Source organism: Cupressus sempervirens, chromosome 2 (assembly GCF_028749045.1).
Source record: "Cupressus sempervirens isolate cs-2001-9-10 chromosome 2, ASM2874904v1, whole genome shotgun sequence".
Taxonomy (NCBI): domain Eukaryota; kingdom Viridiplantae; phylum Streptophyta; class Pinopsida; order Cupressales; family Cupressaceae; genus Cupressus; species Cupressus sempervirens.
The window spans coordinates 103,446,201-103,462,053 of record NC_143119.1 but is presented as its reverse complement, the minus strand read 5'-3'; the positions used below and the strand labels follow the sequence as shown (position 1 = coordinate 103,462,053).

Genomic DNA, 15,853 nt, shown 5'->3' with positions numbered 1-15,853 from the left:
CATTTAATACTAATGTTCTGAGTTAGAACAAAGAAAACATAACCATTGTTTATATTGCACCCGTGGTGACACCAAAACTTTGTTAACAAGCAATGCACTATATTTTTAATTATTTTCAAATTATACACTTCAATCAAAATATCAAGAATATATTTTATATCTAAAATAAATCCTATTTAGATCATGTATAATTTTCTTTCACCCCACAACTATTAATCTTAACTAATAAACATTTTATGCACAACTAGTAGTTTCTTATTGTATGTTGCTGCAATTTTTGCTCCTTCATGGGAGTTATTGTTGTTATATGTAATTTGTGCATGATTAGTTTGTTGGATGTAATCCAAGAACTATAAAGCTCTAAGTTTTTGCATCCTCAAATGCTCTCAATTACCTTTTTTTTTACCTTATATTATTATTTACATTTATTCAATTAAAAAAACTAATAAGCATTTTATAAATATCATATTATAAACTAGTATATATATTTATTGCTCTAAATTATTTTAAACCATATTTCAACTTAAATCTATAAATTTTTATTCTTAATCCAATATTTTTGAAAAGAAGAAAAACTTTAGTTTTAAAAGATGTACTTTTCTCAAGCGAATTCAAGATCATAGTTGGTCATATAAGAATAATAATAAACGTTAAATGCCCTTGTCTTCTCAATGGAATCCAATAGCATCGATGATCATTTAAGAAAATGACATGTTAACCCCCAATTAGCCATTCTTAGAATATCTTTAATTTAATGTGGGATGAAAGCTATGCCGTATGCCATTAGAGGACAAAATCAAAATGAGCCATAGCTAAAAACAAAGCGTAATTTTTTTTTATAAGTTTAATAATAATTTGTCCATATACAAAGTATACTTTAGTTGAGAACTTCAAGAGAACAAAAAAGTAAGAAAGAATCTATGCTTATTAAACATGGCAGGCATTAAAAGTAAATGCTCGACAAAAGCTGTTATAATTGGAATTGTTTTTGGGTCGAGATTCCATGTAACACAGACTTTGTAATATCGATGACAGCACTCTGTACTTTATTAATGAGAACGTGTAACATTGAGGAAATTTGTAAATATAAATTATTTGGATCGAATCCCTGCGATTAGATTTATTCATCTTGTCTTTTCACGATGACCACCGGGCATTTGGCATTGTGCGAACAGTAATCGCTCACGCTCCTTCCAAAAGCCCTGAAAACACCAGCAGCCCAATAGTGGCAAGGATTATTAACGTGTGGAAACCAAACATATATTTTTAAAATACGATGTGAAAGGGTTTGTATAATTTATTATAATATTTTTTATTGATCAAAGCAAAAGATGATTACAAATAAAATTTAAAAATAGATCGTACAGATTTGATGAACCAAAAGTTTGGATATGCATAAGATTTTCATTTAGATATAGAAAAATAGATATTTGTTTTTAATATTGTTCAACAGAAAAATAGGGTGGTGTCATTATCAAAATTAAAATTACAATCTAAGGGCATATTAACAACTCATAATACAATAATAGCAAACTATTAAAAAAATGCAGTAGATTGTAAGCAACATCTAACATCACATAGAATAATAATATATTCATTGCTAAAACTAACAACAAATTATAAGTAAAAGAAATGTTCACTTAGGAACTAAAGTCTAGTAAGCTATAATAAAGCATAAAAAAATAGAAACTGAAGAAATGTTCATATTGGAACCAAGGTCTAGTTTACCAATATATAAAAAAATAAAAGGAGATCTGACAAAAAGCCCCTAGAAGCAAAGAACGGTGTAAACAAAACATATCTAAAGAGAGATATGCATGGGCTATTGATTTTATGTCATATTGGTAGAGCACATGACTCTAGTCATCTATATATGTTGTCAAACTATACATCATAGACACGCTAAACATCAAGATGCACCCAATTTTCTTTTCCATGGCAGAGATTTTAGTTTTTAACCCTTCTAATTCAATCCTTGACATATCTAATTCAATGGTCACAATCTAACAGTTAGTGTAGTTTCCTTTTACATTAGTTGTGTTGGCATTCTCCCCCTTCAACATCATAACAGTTAAAATAACATGCTTCCTTTGTATACCATGTGAAATGTGAGTGGAGCTATTAGTTTTAAATTTCTTAAAATTGTCAATGGTATCAGTGTTGCCTCCTTCGCTATCCACAATTTTTTCTGTCTATTTTTTCCCACTCCTTCCTAATCATGGTCAACCAACTGGGCTTTTAATTATGTTCACAAAATTGGTCATCAACCTATGGGACCTTTGTGGGTTGACATGGTCTTCCTTAGCATTGTCTTCATCCATACTTATCACCTCTTGAATGAATAATTTGGTTCTCTTGGTGGGGGAGGGGGAAATTTTCCATTCGTTTTACTCACAATCAAGGATTTAGAGGCTTTGATTTTTGAACCACACAATTTTGTAGCAATCATAGAAAGAGTGGAAGCTTTAGGAGTGCTCAACCTAGAATCAAGCTTAGAGCCCACTAGGGTGGCTGATGCACTTCTTTTTACTTGGACCAAGAGCGTCAATAATATTGGTTGGTGGGGGTGAACTCAAATTGTGGCTTCTTGGACAACAATGGGTTTGGGTGGACAAAGAGCCTTGTAAAAAAATTATATCATACAAATTAAACCCTGGTGCAAAGCAGTGAGGTTTTTACCCTTAATTTTGGCATTCTCTATCACTTCCATAACAAAATCCTCAAGAGAGTTTAGCTTGAAAAATGAGAATGAAATAAGATTATGATTCCTAAAGCGGTCGGGAAGTGGCATGATGACCCTAGGTTATGTCCACCAAACAATAAGTCCATATTATTATCTAGTGATTTCATCCTGATTACAATCTGCAATCTCTTGCAACCCGATACCACTGCAAGAAGCTACTAAATCATCATACATCATAAAATCCCTAACTCTAAGCCAGTTTATAGAAAGACTTATGCCATTTACCAAAATTAGGGCTAGAATAAGTCATCTAATAAGAAAATTAACTCTCAACCCCACCTTAGGCACTACCCTAAGACCTCGCATGGGGCACTACCCCTTGACCCCTAACATGGGGGCACTGCCCCCAAATCTCCATAGAAAAATATTGGGAACTTGAATCAATTGAAGTGGGGAAAAAATAACCTCTTAGTTTGATTAGGCTCTACATAACAACACTCTCGTGACAATAAATGAAACAATTAGCACACATTGGATCTAGGTGATGCTCACGAAGGTGAAGCATCGAATATGACTCACAACAAAGTTCACATGGGTCCTACAATCCTTCACTTTCCATGTAGCCAAGTTTATATTACTATATGGTATTTAACCACCCCACCTCCTTTGCCTAAAAATGCCCTCAAGTCTTGTTTATAATTCATCCACTCCTTATTAGAATTTAAACTCAAGTTCATATTAGAGTTTTCTCACTTCAAGATTTTTAATTTGAAACTCCTACAATTCATGTCCAAAACATAGTTGTACAAAGCAAGATTTGCAGAGACCAAAGGTAGATGTCATCCATCAATATTGGTGATTGAACCCTCACCTCTCAGGAGACTTTTATCATTATTTAAAAGGAAATATTTCTTCCTCCAACATCTTGACTCTTCTATATACTAGTCCAATGTATTCATGGAACCAACCACCATATGTCATTTAAAGACATGATTGGTTTCAAAAAGATCTAGACCCAACAAGAGTTTGTGAATGTCTCTCACAATTCCTATAATTGAACAATTGATTTTCGACAAGTATTTAACAACACCAATAATGAGTTTTGAATCACCATTTATTGACAATACCCAAGTTCTAATTCAGAGATCAACTTTTAGACCCATAGGAGGGTCATTCCTTCATCTTGGTCATTTTTATTACCATGAAGAGTACCACTATAAGTTGCTACCATCTCCCAAACCCATTTGAATTACCCTCCTTGGTTGCAACCTTACTTTGGGATTGTCTTGCGATGTCATCAAAGTATAGCTTTAACCAATGAGATCTAGGGAGTTTGTTTATTGTTTCTCCTTAATCTTTTCAAATTATCAAATCTTAAAAAGAGTCAACTTGGCACCAATTCCTAACAATTTTTTATCTAATTGTTTTGCTATGAAAAAGAAGCGTGAGGCTAGGCAGTAACCAAATAATTATCCATAAGAATTTTGTGGAAGGACCTAAGAACTTTGATCAAACTCTGCATCCCATGAATCATACGGTTCATTTCCTTTCAAACACTTTATCCTAGATATGGGGGATGACTACTTCCATAAGTGGCTAATAAAGGTGTTATGGGAAGTACCAAACCATTCCAAAGAAAGATGTCGAGCATCTCTTTTATGAACCAAGTAGTTTGAAGGTTCTACAACACCATACCCCACACAACTTGTGTATAGTTGCAATGGATTAATAGGTGAGGAGATTTGTGTCCTATTTGTATAGAAAACACATGGTAATGCACGTGGAACTCATGCTTAATGATATTATCTTGTGTAATAATTTTAGTATGCATGTCTTTACATTGAAAGAAGTTAATTTTGGAAAAAATTTAGGGACTCAAAATTTCTATAGAGTATGATGTTACTACCCTAGTAGAAGTTTTGGCATAAGTTGGGGATTACAAAGTTTTCTCTAGAGTTTGGTGTTACTCCCCTCCCTTAAAAGTAGATAGTAAGAAGTTATAATAGTAATTATAGTTCCAAAAAAATTTCTTCAAATGAACTTTTCCTCCCCTTGAAATAGGAGGATTCCAATTTTATTCAAATCTTTTGTAGTTCTAGATAATGAGATTAGTTTTGGATTCAATTGTGTCTATTATTTTAGCATCAAGCACTTCTAGTTGGGGTTGGAAACCCAATAATACATTCTTCTAGGAGTTGGATTGGGATAGATATTTTGCCATGTAGTAGCCAAAGAACCTATTCGTAGTCCCATTAATATTCCTAAACATTTGGTGTAAAGTTGATGACCTAGCCCTTAGTTGAGCATCTTCCCAAAACCATTTTCTCAACTATTTTTGCTTTTCCATATTAGACTGACATGAATAATTCTTCTATATTTAGGGATGTTATTTGATATCTTTAAACTACTAAGGAATACTTAAGTAGTAAGAGCCCTTAGAATTTTTCATTTTTTTAATATTTGGGAACCATAATATTACACCAATCAACATTATTAACATCTAACTTCCAGCCAATTTTTTCCAAAAAAGGATTTGTTAAGTAACAAGATTTTTGTTATTCCCAACCCTCCAATATTCTTTAGTTGAAAAATCTTATCCAACTAACAATTGTCATTCATCTTTTCTCTTCCATGCATGTTAATAAAAAGGATTTATGCATTCTTTCCAACTTCTCTACCATTTAGACGTCTTGTTATTAGTGTTATAGTCTAGATTTTTTTAAAGATCTTTGATTGTTGTGGGTTAATTTTATGGCTTTGGATTAATCTCATAGATATAATATTTGACTTATATTCTTTATATTCTTTATTCATAATTAAGAACTATTGATATTCTAAAATACTTTTTAAAAATTACTAACTATTGAGATTCAAGTTCTCCTAGTTCAAGTTTCTTGATTAGACTAGCTTTATATTTATGGGAAAAAAATAGATATTGAATCTAATACTAAAGATGTTCCAAGATGAGTTCGGTGCTCAAATGAATATCTTTAAATTGAAGACATAATGAATCATCTAAAAAACTTATACTATCAAGGATTTGAAAAAACATGACAAAAAGTGAAACTTGAGAATTATAGTTTTACATTTTTTAATTGTGCAATGGATAAGGATTGAGGAAGGAGCCTAGTCAAGCACAAAAGTGTACCACATGTCATTATGTAATAACTCTAGCACAATCTCTCAAAATTGGCCTAGAACTAAATGGGAATTTTCTGTGGGTGTGTATATTTCACCAGTATAATAAGAATTAGTAGACATAAGATTACAACTTGTACAATAAGAAAAGGGGATTGGGATATGATGATAACCTCTTTCATTTTCTATTGTATAATCAAAAGGAAGATGGCCCAATAGGCTCAATTAGGAATCAAACACTAAGTGGGTGCAATGATATTTGTTGTATTTTATTAAAAATAAAGTGCGACTTTTAGGTATCAATCTAATTATGGTTGATAAAGACTATAATAAGACATATTAAGTAGTTTCGGGAAAAAAAAATGTCCAAAACAAACAAGAACCAATTATGATAAGAAATGAAAACATTAAAACTATAATAACATGAACGTCAAATATAAATTTATTCTCTCAAGAACAAAATTCCTTGGCCATTATGTTCTTGGGAACAAAAGGCCTAGGGTGCTTTGTTCCTAGGTGTTTTTTTCATGATTTCAATTGCAGACTTCCCAACAAAACCTATACTTGCTAGATCAAGTCCTAATGCTTGCACTACATGTACCTGCACATAGAAAACAAGGAATAAGCTTAGATAGAGAGGTTTGTCTCATTCCAACCCCTATATGGAAGCAACCTTGTAATTAAATGAAAATGTGTTGGCATTTAACAAAGGCTAGATTTGAAAAATAGGACATATCATACCTTGAAAATATAAGTTCTTCTTTCAATGTTATCAAATATGCTGATACAATAGCTTTGAGTTAACACAAGAAGAAAAATACTTTTGTGATGGATGAAGTAATTCACCACAATGTTTGATTAAGAAGAAGAAATAAGATGCATATTTCAGTTTATCTTGTTTCTTCATAAAACACATCATTTCTTGGCCTTCATTGAGGGAAATAAGCTTGATCCATAGAGAATAACACCTCGAATGTTTGCCTTGATTGGTTGAACACCAATGTTTTATCTTGATGATTGAAAACATTAGTTGATAATGTTGGATTTCTTGATAATGGATGCCAAAATGATTAGAGATATGATGTTTTTATACCTCTTCCAACATCTCAAGGGCTAAAACAAAAGCAAGCCGATAGTATATCTAAATAACCCACTAAACTACCAAGATGGGACCGCAAATCCAATTTGGGCCAAACCTTTCAGGAAAAAAATGCCCCAAGTATTATGTTTCCAAGAACAAAAAATCCCATGTGTTGTGCTCCCAAGATCACAACACCCTAGGTTTTATATTCCTAGGAGTACAATGTCAGAGGTGTTATGTTTTGACGAGTACAATGCCCTAGGAATTATATTCTAGCTAATTGGATCTCATATCAGAACCATAGGTCCTGGGAAATAAGGGGATGCCAAATTATAGACTATAGCTACTTTAGAGATACAACATAAGACAAAAGCTACAAATATTAATATAGGGCCTAGGTGGTGAAATTTATTATCTTATTGGAGGGAAAATAGAGTATACTTAGAAATAAGAGCCTATGCCTATTTTAAGCAAGATTAGAATGATAGAGGATCCATATTTGAATTTAGATGTTCATTAAGTGTAAGCCAGAGTCCACTTATGAAAATACACTAAGATGGGTGCTAAATAAATCCAAAAATTGTGCATTAATCAAGTGATTACAATTTAGGATGATACATTTATCCCCCACTTTAGTAGGAGTATGTGAAAAACTCATGCACACAATAAATAAATTATGTGGTTGTATATATGTGTGTGTTGGAAATTTGTTCAATACTCCCCTTGTGATTCATGACAAGGGCTTAACCACCTCCTGTGTACTATAAATTGTGTGGTTGTATTAGCATTGATAGATCAATCTTTTGGTGCAACAACAACCCCATTCTAACAAGTGGTATCAGAGTTTGGTCACAAGTTCGAGTCCTCAGACCCTCAGGTAATACTGAGGGTGAGACTATTGGAAATTTTTTCAACAATCCCCTCGAGATTTGTGACAAGGTCTTAACTACCTCCTATGTACTATAAGTTGAGTGGTTATATTAGGCATTGATAGATCAGTCTTTTGGTGGAATGACAAGCACATTTTAACCGTGTGTGTGTGTGTGCGCATGTGTGCATGCATGCATGCATGCATGTGTGTGTGTGTGTGTGTGTGTGTGTGTGTGTGTGAGAGAGAGAGAGAGAGAGAGAGAGAGAGATGCTAGTCAACTCTACCTTACAATATTTATGCATACAACATCTTTTAATTTTGCACTTAAGGTAGCTTACAAAATCTTTGGCCATGAGAACGATTACAAAAAATCTTGCATACATGAAAACTCACAAAACATTATGCACAAGGCATGTTATGAGATTAGTCTTACAAAAACCATAGTCTCTATGTAAATCCATCAAAGAAGTGATCAATAAAGGGATCAATAATAATTGCATAATATACAAAGAAGCTCATATGCATGCCTTCTCCTTATGATGATGAAATAGGAACATGCATGGAAACATCATAAGGAAAAGAGAACAAGGATACCCTTAAATTAACAATGTGTAGCTAACCTAGTGCAAGAGCTTCTTGGGATCTTTAGTAATCTTACATCAACCAAAAATATTTTCAATTTATTGTTCTAGTCTACTATTCTAGGAACAATCCTAGTTGTTCAAGTTCTTTCTTTCTGCGTAGATGGATTTTTAATGTGGACCTATTGGAGATTAACCTCCTATGTTCATTGAATTTCATTCCATCTCGCTAAAGAGTTATTCTTTCTCCTTGCTCGAGATGTGTTCATTTCCTAGCATATCAAGTAACGAGTGGTTATTTGCTTCTGTTAGGTTTTTGTGATTTCAAGGCTTTCTTTAGCCTCGGGAATATCTTATTGGATCACATGTGGAACTATCTTGGTGCCACAAAATTATTTGTCTTAATTGATCATTGTCTAATTTCCCCTTTGGGATGGGACCTATATTTTGTAATCAATGCACCTAACATGATGACATATGGTCTAACATGATGACATATGGTCTTGGCGGCTATATATTTGAGGTCTAGGATTAGAGTAAGTAGTGATCAAGTAAGTATAAGAAAGATAATATAATTTTGGCTCTATAGTCTTGAGCTTTTAAGCTCATTGATTATAATTCAATTTTATATGGTTGTAGCCAAGTAGGCTATATTCTTGGCACATTGTATTGGAATCATCTCAACATATATGAGATAGATTCAACATAAATTTGTGTTCTCCCTCATATGTGTTAGCATTCATGTGTATACTCTAGGAAGGTGGTTGGTGAAAGATCCCTTTGATTCATTTTACATGCCTCCCTCACATCAGGTGGTATCAGAGTGAAGATTTCTTTCCTTCCAAAGTTTTGGGATGGAGAACCTTGATTGGATTGGTTATAGGGAGGTAGATCTAATTTCTAACCTATAACTTGTAGATGGTTATGATTCTTGTAGGAACTATTGTCAAAATGGTTCAAGGTAGAGGAAATTTTGATGATGTTATAATGGACATGTCGAGGCAAACTGCAGCTAGACTTAAAGCTATTGAGACAACCCAAAGAAGAGTACATCTTAATGATGTTAGTGATGAAGAAGAAGCAGTTACACCTAACCCTGAACCTAAAGTATAACAAGATGAATAAAGACTCTTGAGAGATTTTTCTCACAAAAAATCTAGAGATTCTTTTAAACTTTCAAGTTACTATGGAAATCTTGATATAGATGCTTTGTTGGATTGGATCTCTAAGATAGAAAAGTACTTTGACTATGAAAACATTCTTGAAGATAGAAAAGTGAGAATAGAAGATACAAAATTGAGAGGACATGTTTATCTTTGGTGGGAACACTTGCAAACGGATAGACAAAGGAGAGGAAAAGAAAATATCAAGACTTGGGTGAAAATGGTTAGTAAAACTTGAGAAAGAAATTATTTCTTGTTGATTATTAAGTTAATTTGTTAAGAAGAATGCCTAATAATGCCTGATACAACCACTAGACTTATACAACATAGGAGGTCACTGAGTCATGTCACAAATCCTGAAGGAGAATGTTGGTGGTTAGTCCAACAATCCTTGCTCAACATTATCCAAGGAGATTTGAACCTATGATCAATCTTTGATACCACTTGTTACAAGCTAGGGTTGTCATTGTACCAAAAGATTAACCTATCAATGCCTAATACATCCACTAGAATTAACAACACAAGAGCCAATTAAGCCATGTCATGAATCCCAACTTGGGACACTAGCAATTAGCCTAATAGATATGTAGGGAAGAAATTGTCCTAAGTGTTATGTTCCCAAGAACATAATTCCCTAGGTATTTTATTCTAGTGAATTGGAGCTCAGATCTAGACCACAAGTCCCAAACAATCAAGGGATTCCATATTATAGAATACAAATGGTTCAAAGGTTGAAGAGGACACAAAGGCCACAAATGGTTATATAGTGATTAGGTGGTGAAATGAATTATGTGATTGGAGCGAAAATAGAGGAACATGCTAAGAAATAAGGGCCTACCTCAATTCAAGAAAGATTAAAATGATAGAGGATCCATATTTGAATTTAAGTGTCATATGATGTCCAATTATGACCAAAAAAAAGGTGTATGCTAAATAAATCTAAAAGGTGTACACTAATTGTATGATTACAATTGAGGATGGTATACAACTAAATTTTGAGATTCAATTTTATAAGAATCAACTAATAATATTACAAATAAAAAATATTACAAAACTAAATAGTAGTTAATAAATCAAGCAAGATATTATTAATCCACAAATATAGCTATTAACTAAAATCATTAACAATAGTAGTGTTAAAAAATATTTCTTTTCATTTATTAATTTTATTATTACATATTTTTATGAGCCTATGATTGGATTTGTTGATAAAAATTACGTAGATCCAAGTGACATTCCAATGTAAACTATCAACTTAGTCAATATTAATGTTGAAAAACTATAATTTTAAGTGTGTTGATAAAATTCTCCTCATTATAGGTTTTACCTTCTCATATATATTTTTAATTCTTTGTAATTAGAGAAATATCATGTCATCATATAGTGGTATTTATTTGACTCAGGCTTCTCTACTTATCCTTAATATACTATATATAAAATCCTAACTAAATATATACTCATCTAAGTCAAATCTATCATAAAACATTTAGTCTAACTAAATAGATAGCATCTTTAGCACTCAATTTGTAGTTGGTAACCTTGTTGTTGTTGGCAGCATAACAATGTCCCTCACGAGATTTGTGACATTATTTACTACCTCATGTGGATTATATAAGTCTAGTGGTTGAATTAGGCATTGACTGTTAGGATCAACCACAGACATAAATAACAATTACATACAAATATAACCAATATCAAAAAATAATAAATCGCATAGAAGAGAATAGAAGACACAAAGATTTAATGTGGTTCACCTAATCCCTGGGCTACGTCCACCAATTCAACAAGTCCAATATTATTATTATCCAATGATTACAATTTGCAATCCCTTACAGCTCAATACTACTGCAAGAAGCTATAATCTCATCATCCATTATGAAATTCCTAACCCTAAGCCATTTTATATAGGTTTTTTTCTGCTTACAAAATTAGGGCTAGAATAAGTCGCCAACAAAATTAATAGCAATTGATGTTTTTTAATATCATAAATTCCATTGAGCTTTAGGGGGTATTGTCCCCAAAAAACTCCACAAGGGCATTGCCCCTCGACCCCACCTTGGACTAGGATAGGAAACACACTTGGGGCTCTACTCAAGTACTCCGCAAGGGGTACTACCTCCAAACCCAGGTAGTAAAATCTAGGGGAAATTGTGTTGAAGAAAGTGGGGAAAAATTAACCTCTAGGTCTGATTAGGCTCCACATCAGAACATTGACATGTCAATCCTTTGGTGCAACAATTTTTGTTTTTTTTGCAGTGCTTGATCAAGCACGTACTTTACACTTTTCATAAGTTGTAGGGTTTAGGAAAAGGAGGATAGATTATCCAAGGTGTCCCATGCTTTAGCAGTAGGTAGCTTAATGTATGTCATGACATGCACTAGACCAGATACTACAAATGTTGTGGGAGTTGTTAGTACATATACGAGTCATCTTAGAATTGAGCACAAGAGTGTCGTCAAATGGATTCTCAAATACTTGAGAGGTACATACAACAAATACTTTCATTTTGGGGGCTCTACTATTGGTTTACATGGTTATGTTGACTCATATTTGGCAAGGGATCTAAATACCTGATGGAGTACTATAAGATATGTATTCACTCTTGGTGGGACAATAGTGAGTTCGATTTCTTGATTATAGAAGGTGAATGTTTTATCAACTACAGAGGCAAAGTATGTTGCTACTACAAAGGCAACAAAGGAGATGATATGGCTATAATCTTGCATGGAAGAGCTGGGATACTAACATAATAGACATTATTTTTATACAAATAGTCAGAGTGTCATCCATCTTTCCAAGAATTATGCTTTACATTCCAAGACAAAACAAAAACAATTGTGGCACCATTTCATTTGATCAATTTTGGATGATGGACAATTAAAGCTAGAAAAGATGCATATAGATGAAAATCCAACATATATGTTTACTAAGATGGTGCAATGGGAGAAGTTGGATTGCTCTTTAGCTTTGGTTGGTCTTCTAGACTAAAAATAATAAATGAACAACAAAGTTTAGGGAGAATCAATCCAGTGAGAACTTCAAGGGTAGTGGTGTGTTACAAGATCAGTCTCTAAGTGGGATGTGGTTTAGTATGGAGCCTGATTAGTCCCCAAGTAGGTGATTGTTAATTTGTGGTGTTTGTTCAGGTAAGTATTGTGCGAATTTCATAAGTTGTGGGGTTTGGGCTAGCTCATACATTTTTCATAAATGGTGTTTACTATTCATAAGTATTGTATATTATTTTGGTTAACTCATGAACATTTTTGAGTTGACTCATCAACCATTTCCCAAGGTTGAATTGTCAAGTATGTTTAGAGTTAACTTGTTAAGCTAACATAAGTCATGTAATATTGGCTTAGGGTTAAGGTTTTCAAAAGAGAATATATAGATTCTTGCAGCAGTCTTGAGATACAAGTAAGATTGAAGATTGTAACAGGTTGAAGTTACTAGATAACAATATTGGACTCTCTTTTTGGTGGACGTTGCATATGAGCAATGTTAGTATGCTAATAGAAACCAAATTTAAATAAAGCTTCTACAAACTAAACAAAATTCATAAACTTCAAGATAGACTAAGATGAGCTCTCAATTGAAAATATGAGCCATTAATGGGCTCTCTTAATGAGAAGCTCTCTTGTTGAGTGGCTTTATCTAAATGGATAGGATGTATGCTCAATATGCTTCCAAAGGCTTCAATGGATGATTGTGGATTTTTGGTGTGGATAGATGGCTTTAGTATGGATTTGGCTCTCAAAATAGCATTATAACTTTAATTCATGGATTGTGTTAAAATGACTTGGGAGAGGATTCCTTAAATAGGCAAGAGGCTTGAGGGATTGAGGGCTAAGATGCAAGGATGGGAAAAAGCTCATGGAAGGCTTAAATTGCATGAGAGGAGAGCACATGGATTGTGCTTCTTTACAACCAATCAAGGAGTGACACATGTCACATGGTGAGAGGATGGAGGAAAGGGGAAGGATGAGTCAACAAAGGAGGCTCAAGGGATAAAATCTTCAAAAAGACCCTTCATAAGTGCTTTGTAAGAACATTTATGACTTTGTGGGCTTTATAAAGTTTTGTGGTTGAAGATATTTGTGAGAGATACCATGAAATTCAAATTTGAGGGTTTAGGGAGGTTTTAAGCTTGCTTAGGGTTGTAAAAATAATTAGAGGAAGGGTTAGAGATGGCTTAGGACTAGGCAAGTGGATGGCAAGTGGATTGCAATTAATGAGGGTGGGTGAAGGAGGAGATATTTGTTAACTTTGGCTTGAGTTAGCAAGTTTTAACCCATGTTTAGGGAATGTGAGAAGGTTAGGAGGGGATTAGGATTAGGGTTAAAGACATCTTCTAGAAGAGTCTAGGCTTTGGATGAGGATAAAGACTTTCTAGAAGAGTCTAGAACTTCATAGGATAAGATTTTATGAAATAAATAAAGTTTTATTTATTTCAAGGGTTTGGGTTGAGGAGATATATATTAAAATATTTTTAATAAACATGAGGATTGATATTTAATCTTGATTAAATATTTTGAGTTGGGATTAGGGGTAGGAAATGATGGGATTAGCCTTTAATTAAAATTAAAGAAGGATTAGAAGATTTTGGAAGAGGTTAGTGGTCTTAAGAAAATTGGTCAAGTTTTGGGCAAAAAATAAATTTATTTATTTATTTTGGGTTTTTTGGTCAATTTATTAATTAAATAATTAATAAATAAGGAAATAATGTTTAAATAAGATTTAAACATTTTTGGGAGGGATTCCTTAATTAAATATTTTGAATTAAGATAAAGGGATTTAATGGCATAAAAATTAATTAATTAATTAATTAAATAATTAATTAATAAATGATGATGTCATCAGGACTTTTTCAGAAAATAAAAATACTTTATTTTCTAAAGGTTTTTAGGTGTCTACATTTTGCCCCTCTTTGATGTGATGCCGCAAGTGGCATGGCATCAAAGATAAGAAAATAAGATGCCCAAGGCTAGAGCAAAAGAGGAGAGAATGGGCTGTGAGATGCCCCCTCAAGAAGGCAGCGGGGAGAAAAAGCGAGGCTCGATGGCTTCTTGAAAAGTACAAGAATCTCGGATGAGCAAGGAAACTCAGATTGGCAAAGAGAAGGGGCTGAATTAGCTCAAACTCTCACTATGGGAGAATGATAAAGGAGAATCAGATGCAGAAGAGGAAGTAAGCTTAAGACTTTAGGGAAGGTGGAGGATGAAGGAGCAGAGCGCTATAAAAAAGAATCTAGGATAGGGAGATGGATGAGGGGATTATAAAGCTGATGCAACAGGATTTCAAAGAGTCAGATTGGTGGAAGATGGGTTTCGGAGATCCCTAGGACTAGGATTGTGGATCTCGAAAGATGAGGCTTGGTGGATTGATTTGGATTGGTGGATCCCTAAGACTAGGATTGTGGATCCCTAAAGCTAAGAGTGATGAGTGATTCAAAGAGACACTGATGTATAAGCTGGGGTAGGAGAGACGGATGCTGGATATGGATGGGGGATAATGGAGATGAAGGAAAACCATTGAAGCTTTTTGAGCAGGGGGATACTTCAAAGAGAAGTACCACCATGTAGTTGAGCACTAGATTTGCTATAGGACTGTTGGTTAAGTGCCAAGGTTACCAAGAACATCAAGGCCTTTTCACCAACTATCCAGAGGACTGACGGACTGACTCAAAACAAATACGCAAGGATTGCCCCAGCATCACACATGATTTCGAAAGGAAGCAGCGTGGAACCGACACTGGGTAACCCACAAGCAAAAAAGAAAAACAAATGAAAGACCTGATCAAGACCTTACGCTCAGATTGCCCCATTCGCAGTATACCATGATATGGAAGAGCATGGCAACCTTGAGGAGGGAACAAAAGGATTGCTTGGAAAAGATACTTCAAGACCCAAAAGGGAAGATTCCAAATCGAAAGAAAGTGAAAATCCAAAAGAGAACTATTTGCCAACGAGATGGGTAGGACAAGGTACTAACGGACCAAGATCAGACATGAGGAAAGCTATATCTTGCAAGGACCTATCGGAGAGCACCTAAGCTGGTGGATTTGGATGAGTGATGCGTCTGGAAAGCTGAACTAAGAAAGATAACACTTTGGTGATAGGAAATCTAGCTAAAGGATGCATTGGAATAGCTAACCAAGATGTGCGATGGGTGCAAGATGTTGATCAAGGACGAACTGACACGAACACTGGATAGATGCAATGGTACTAAGCTAAAGAGGATGTACAAGCTGACAGACCAAGATATTTACAAGTGAGCTAATCAAGATATGGTACAAGCTAACGGACCAAGATAGGTATGATACAGATGGATAAAAAGCT

General features: G+C 34.0%; 1 protein-coding gene across 2 annotated transcripts in view; it reads right to left on the bottom strand.

The window, feature by feature from the left end:
• Positions 1-813: 813 nt before the first annotated feature.
• The window catches only part of LOC149571255 (universal stress protein A-like protein), a 45,255-nt gene continuing 30,215 nt past the window's right edge, over positions 814-15,853 (bottom strand). For both annotated transcript variants that reach the window (XM_089812813.1, XM_089812812.1), the window contains exon 4: positions 814-1,202. In XM_089812813.1, the coding sequence (XP_089668939.1) occupies positions 1,121-1,202 (82 nt within the window). In that variant the 3' untranslated portion in view covers positions 814-1,120. The remainder of the gene's footprint in view (positions 1,203-15,853) is intronic.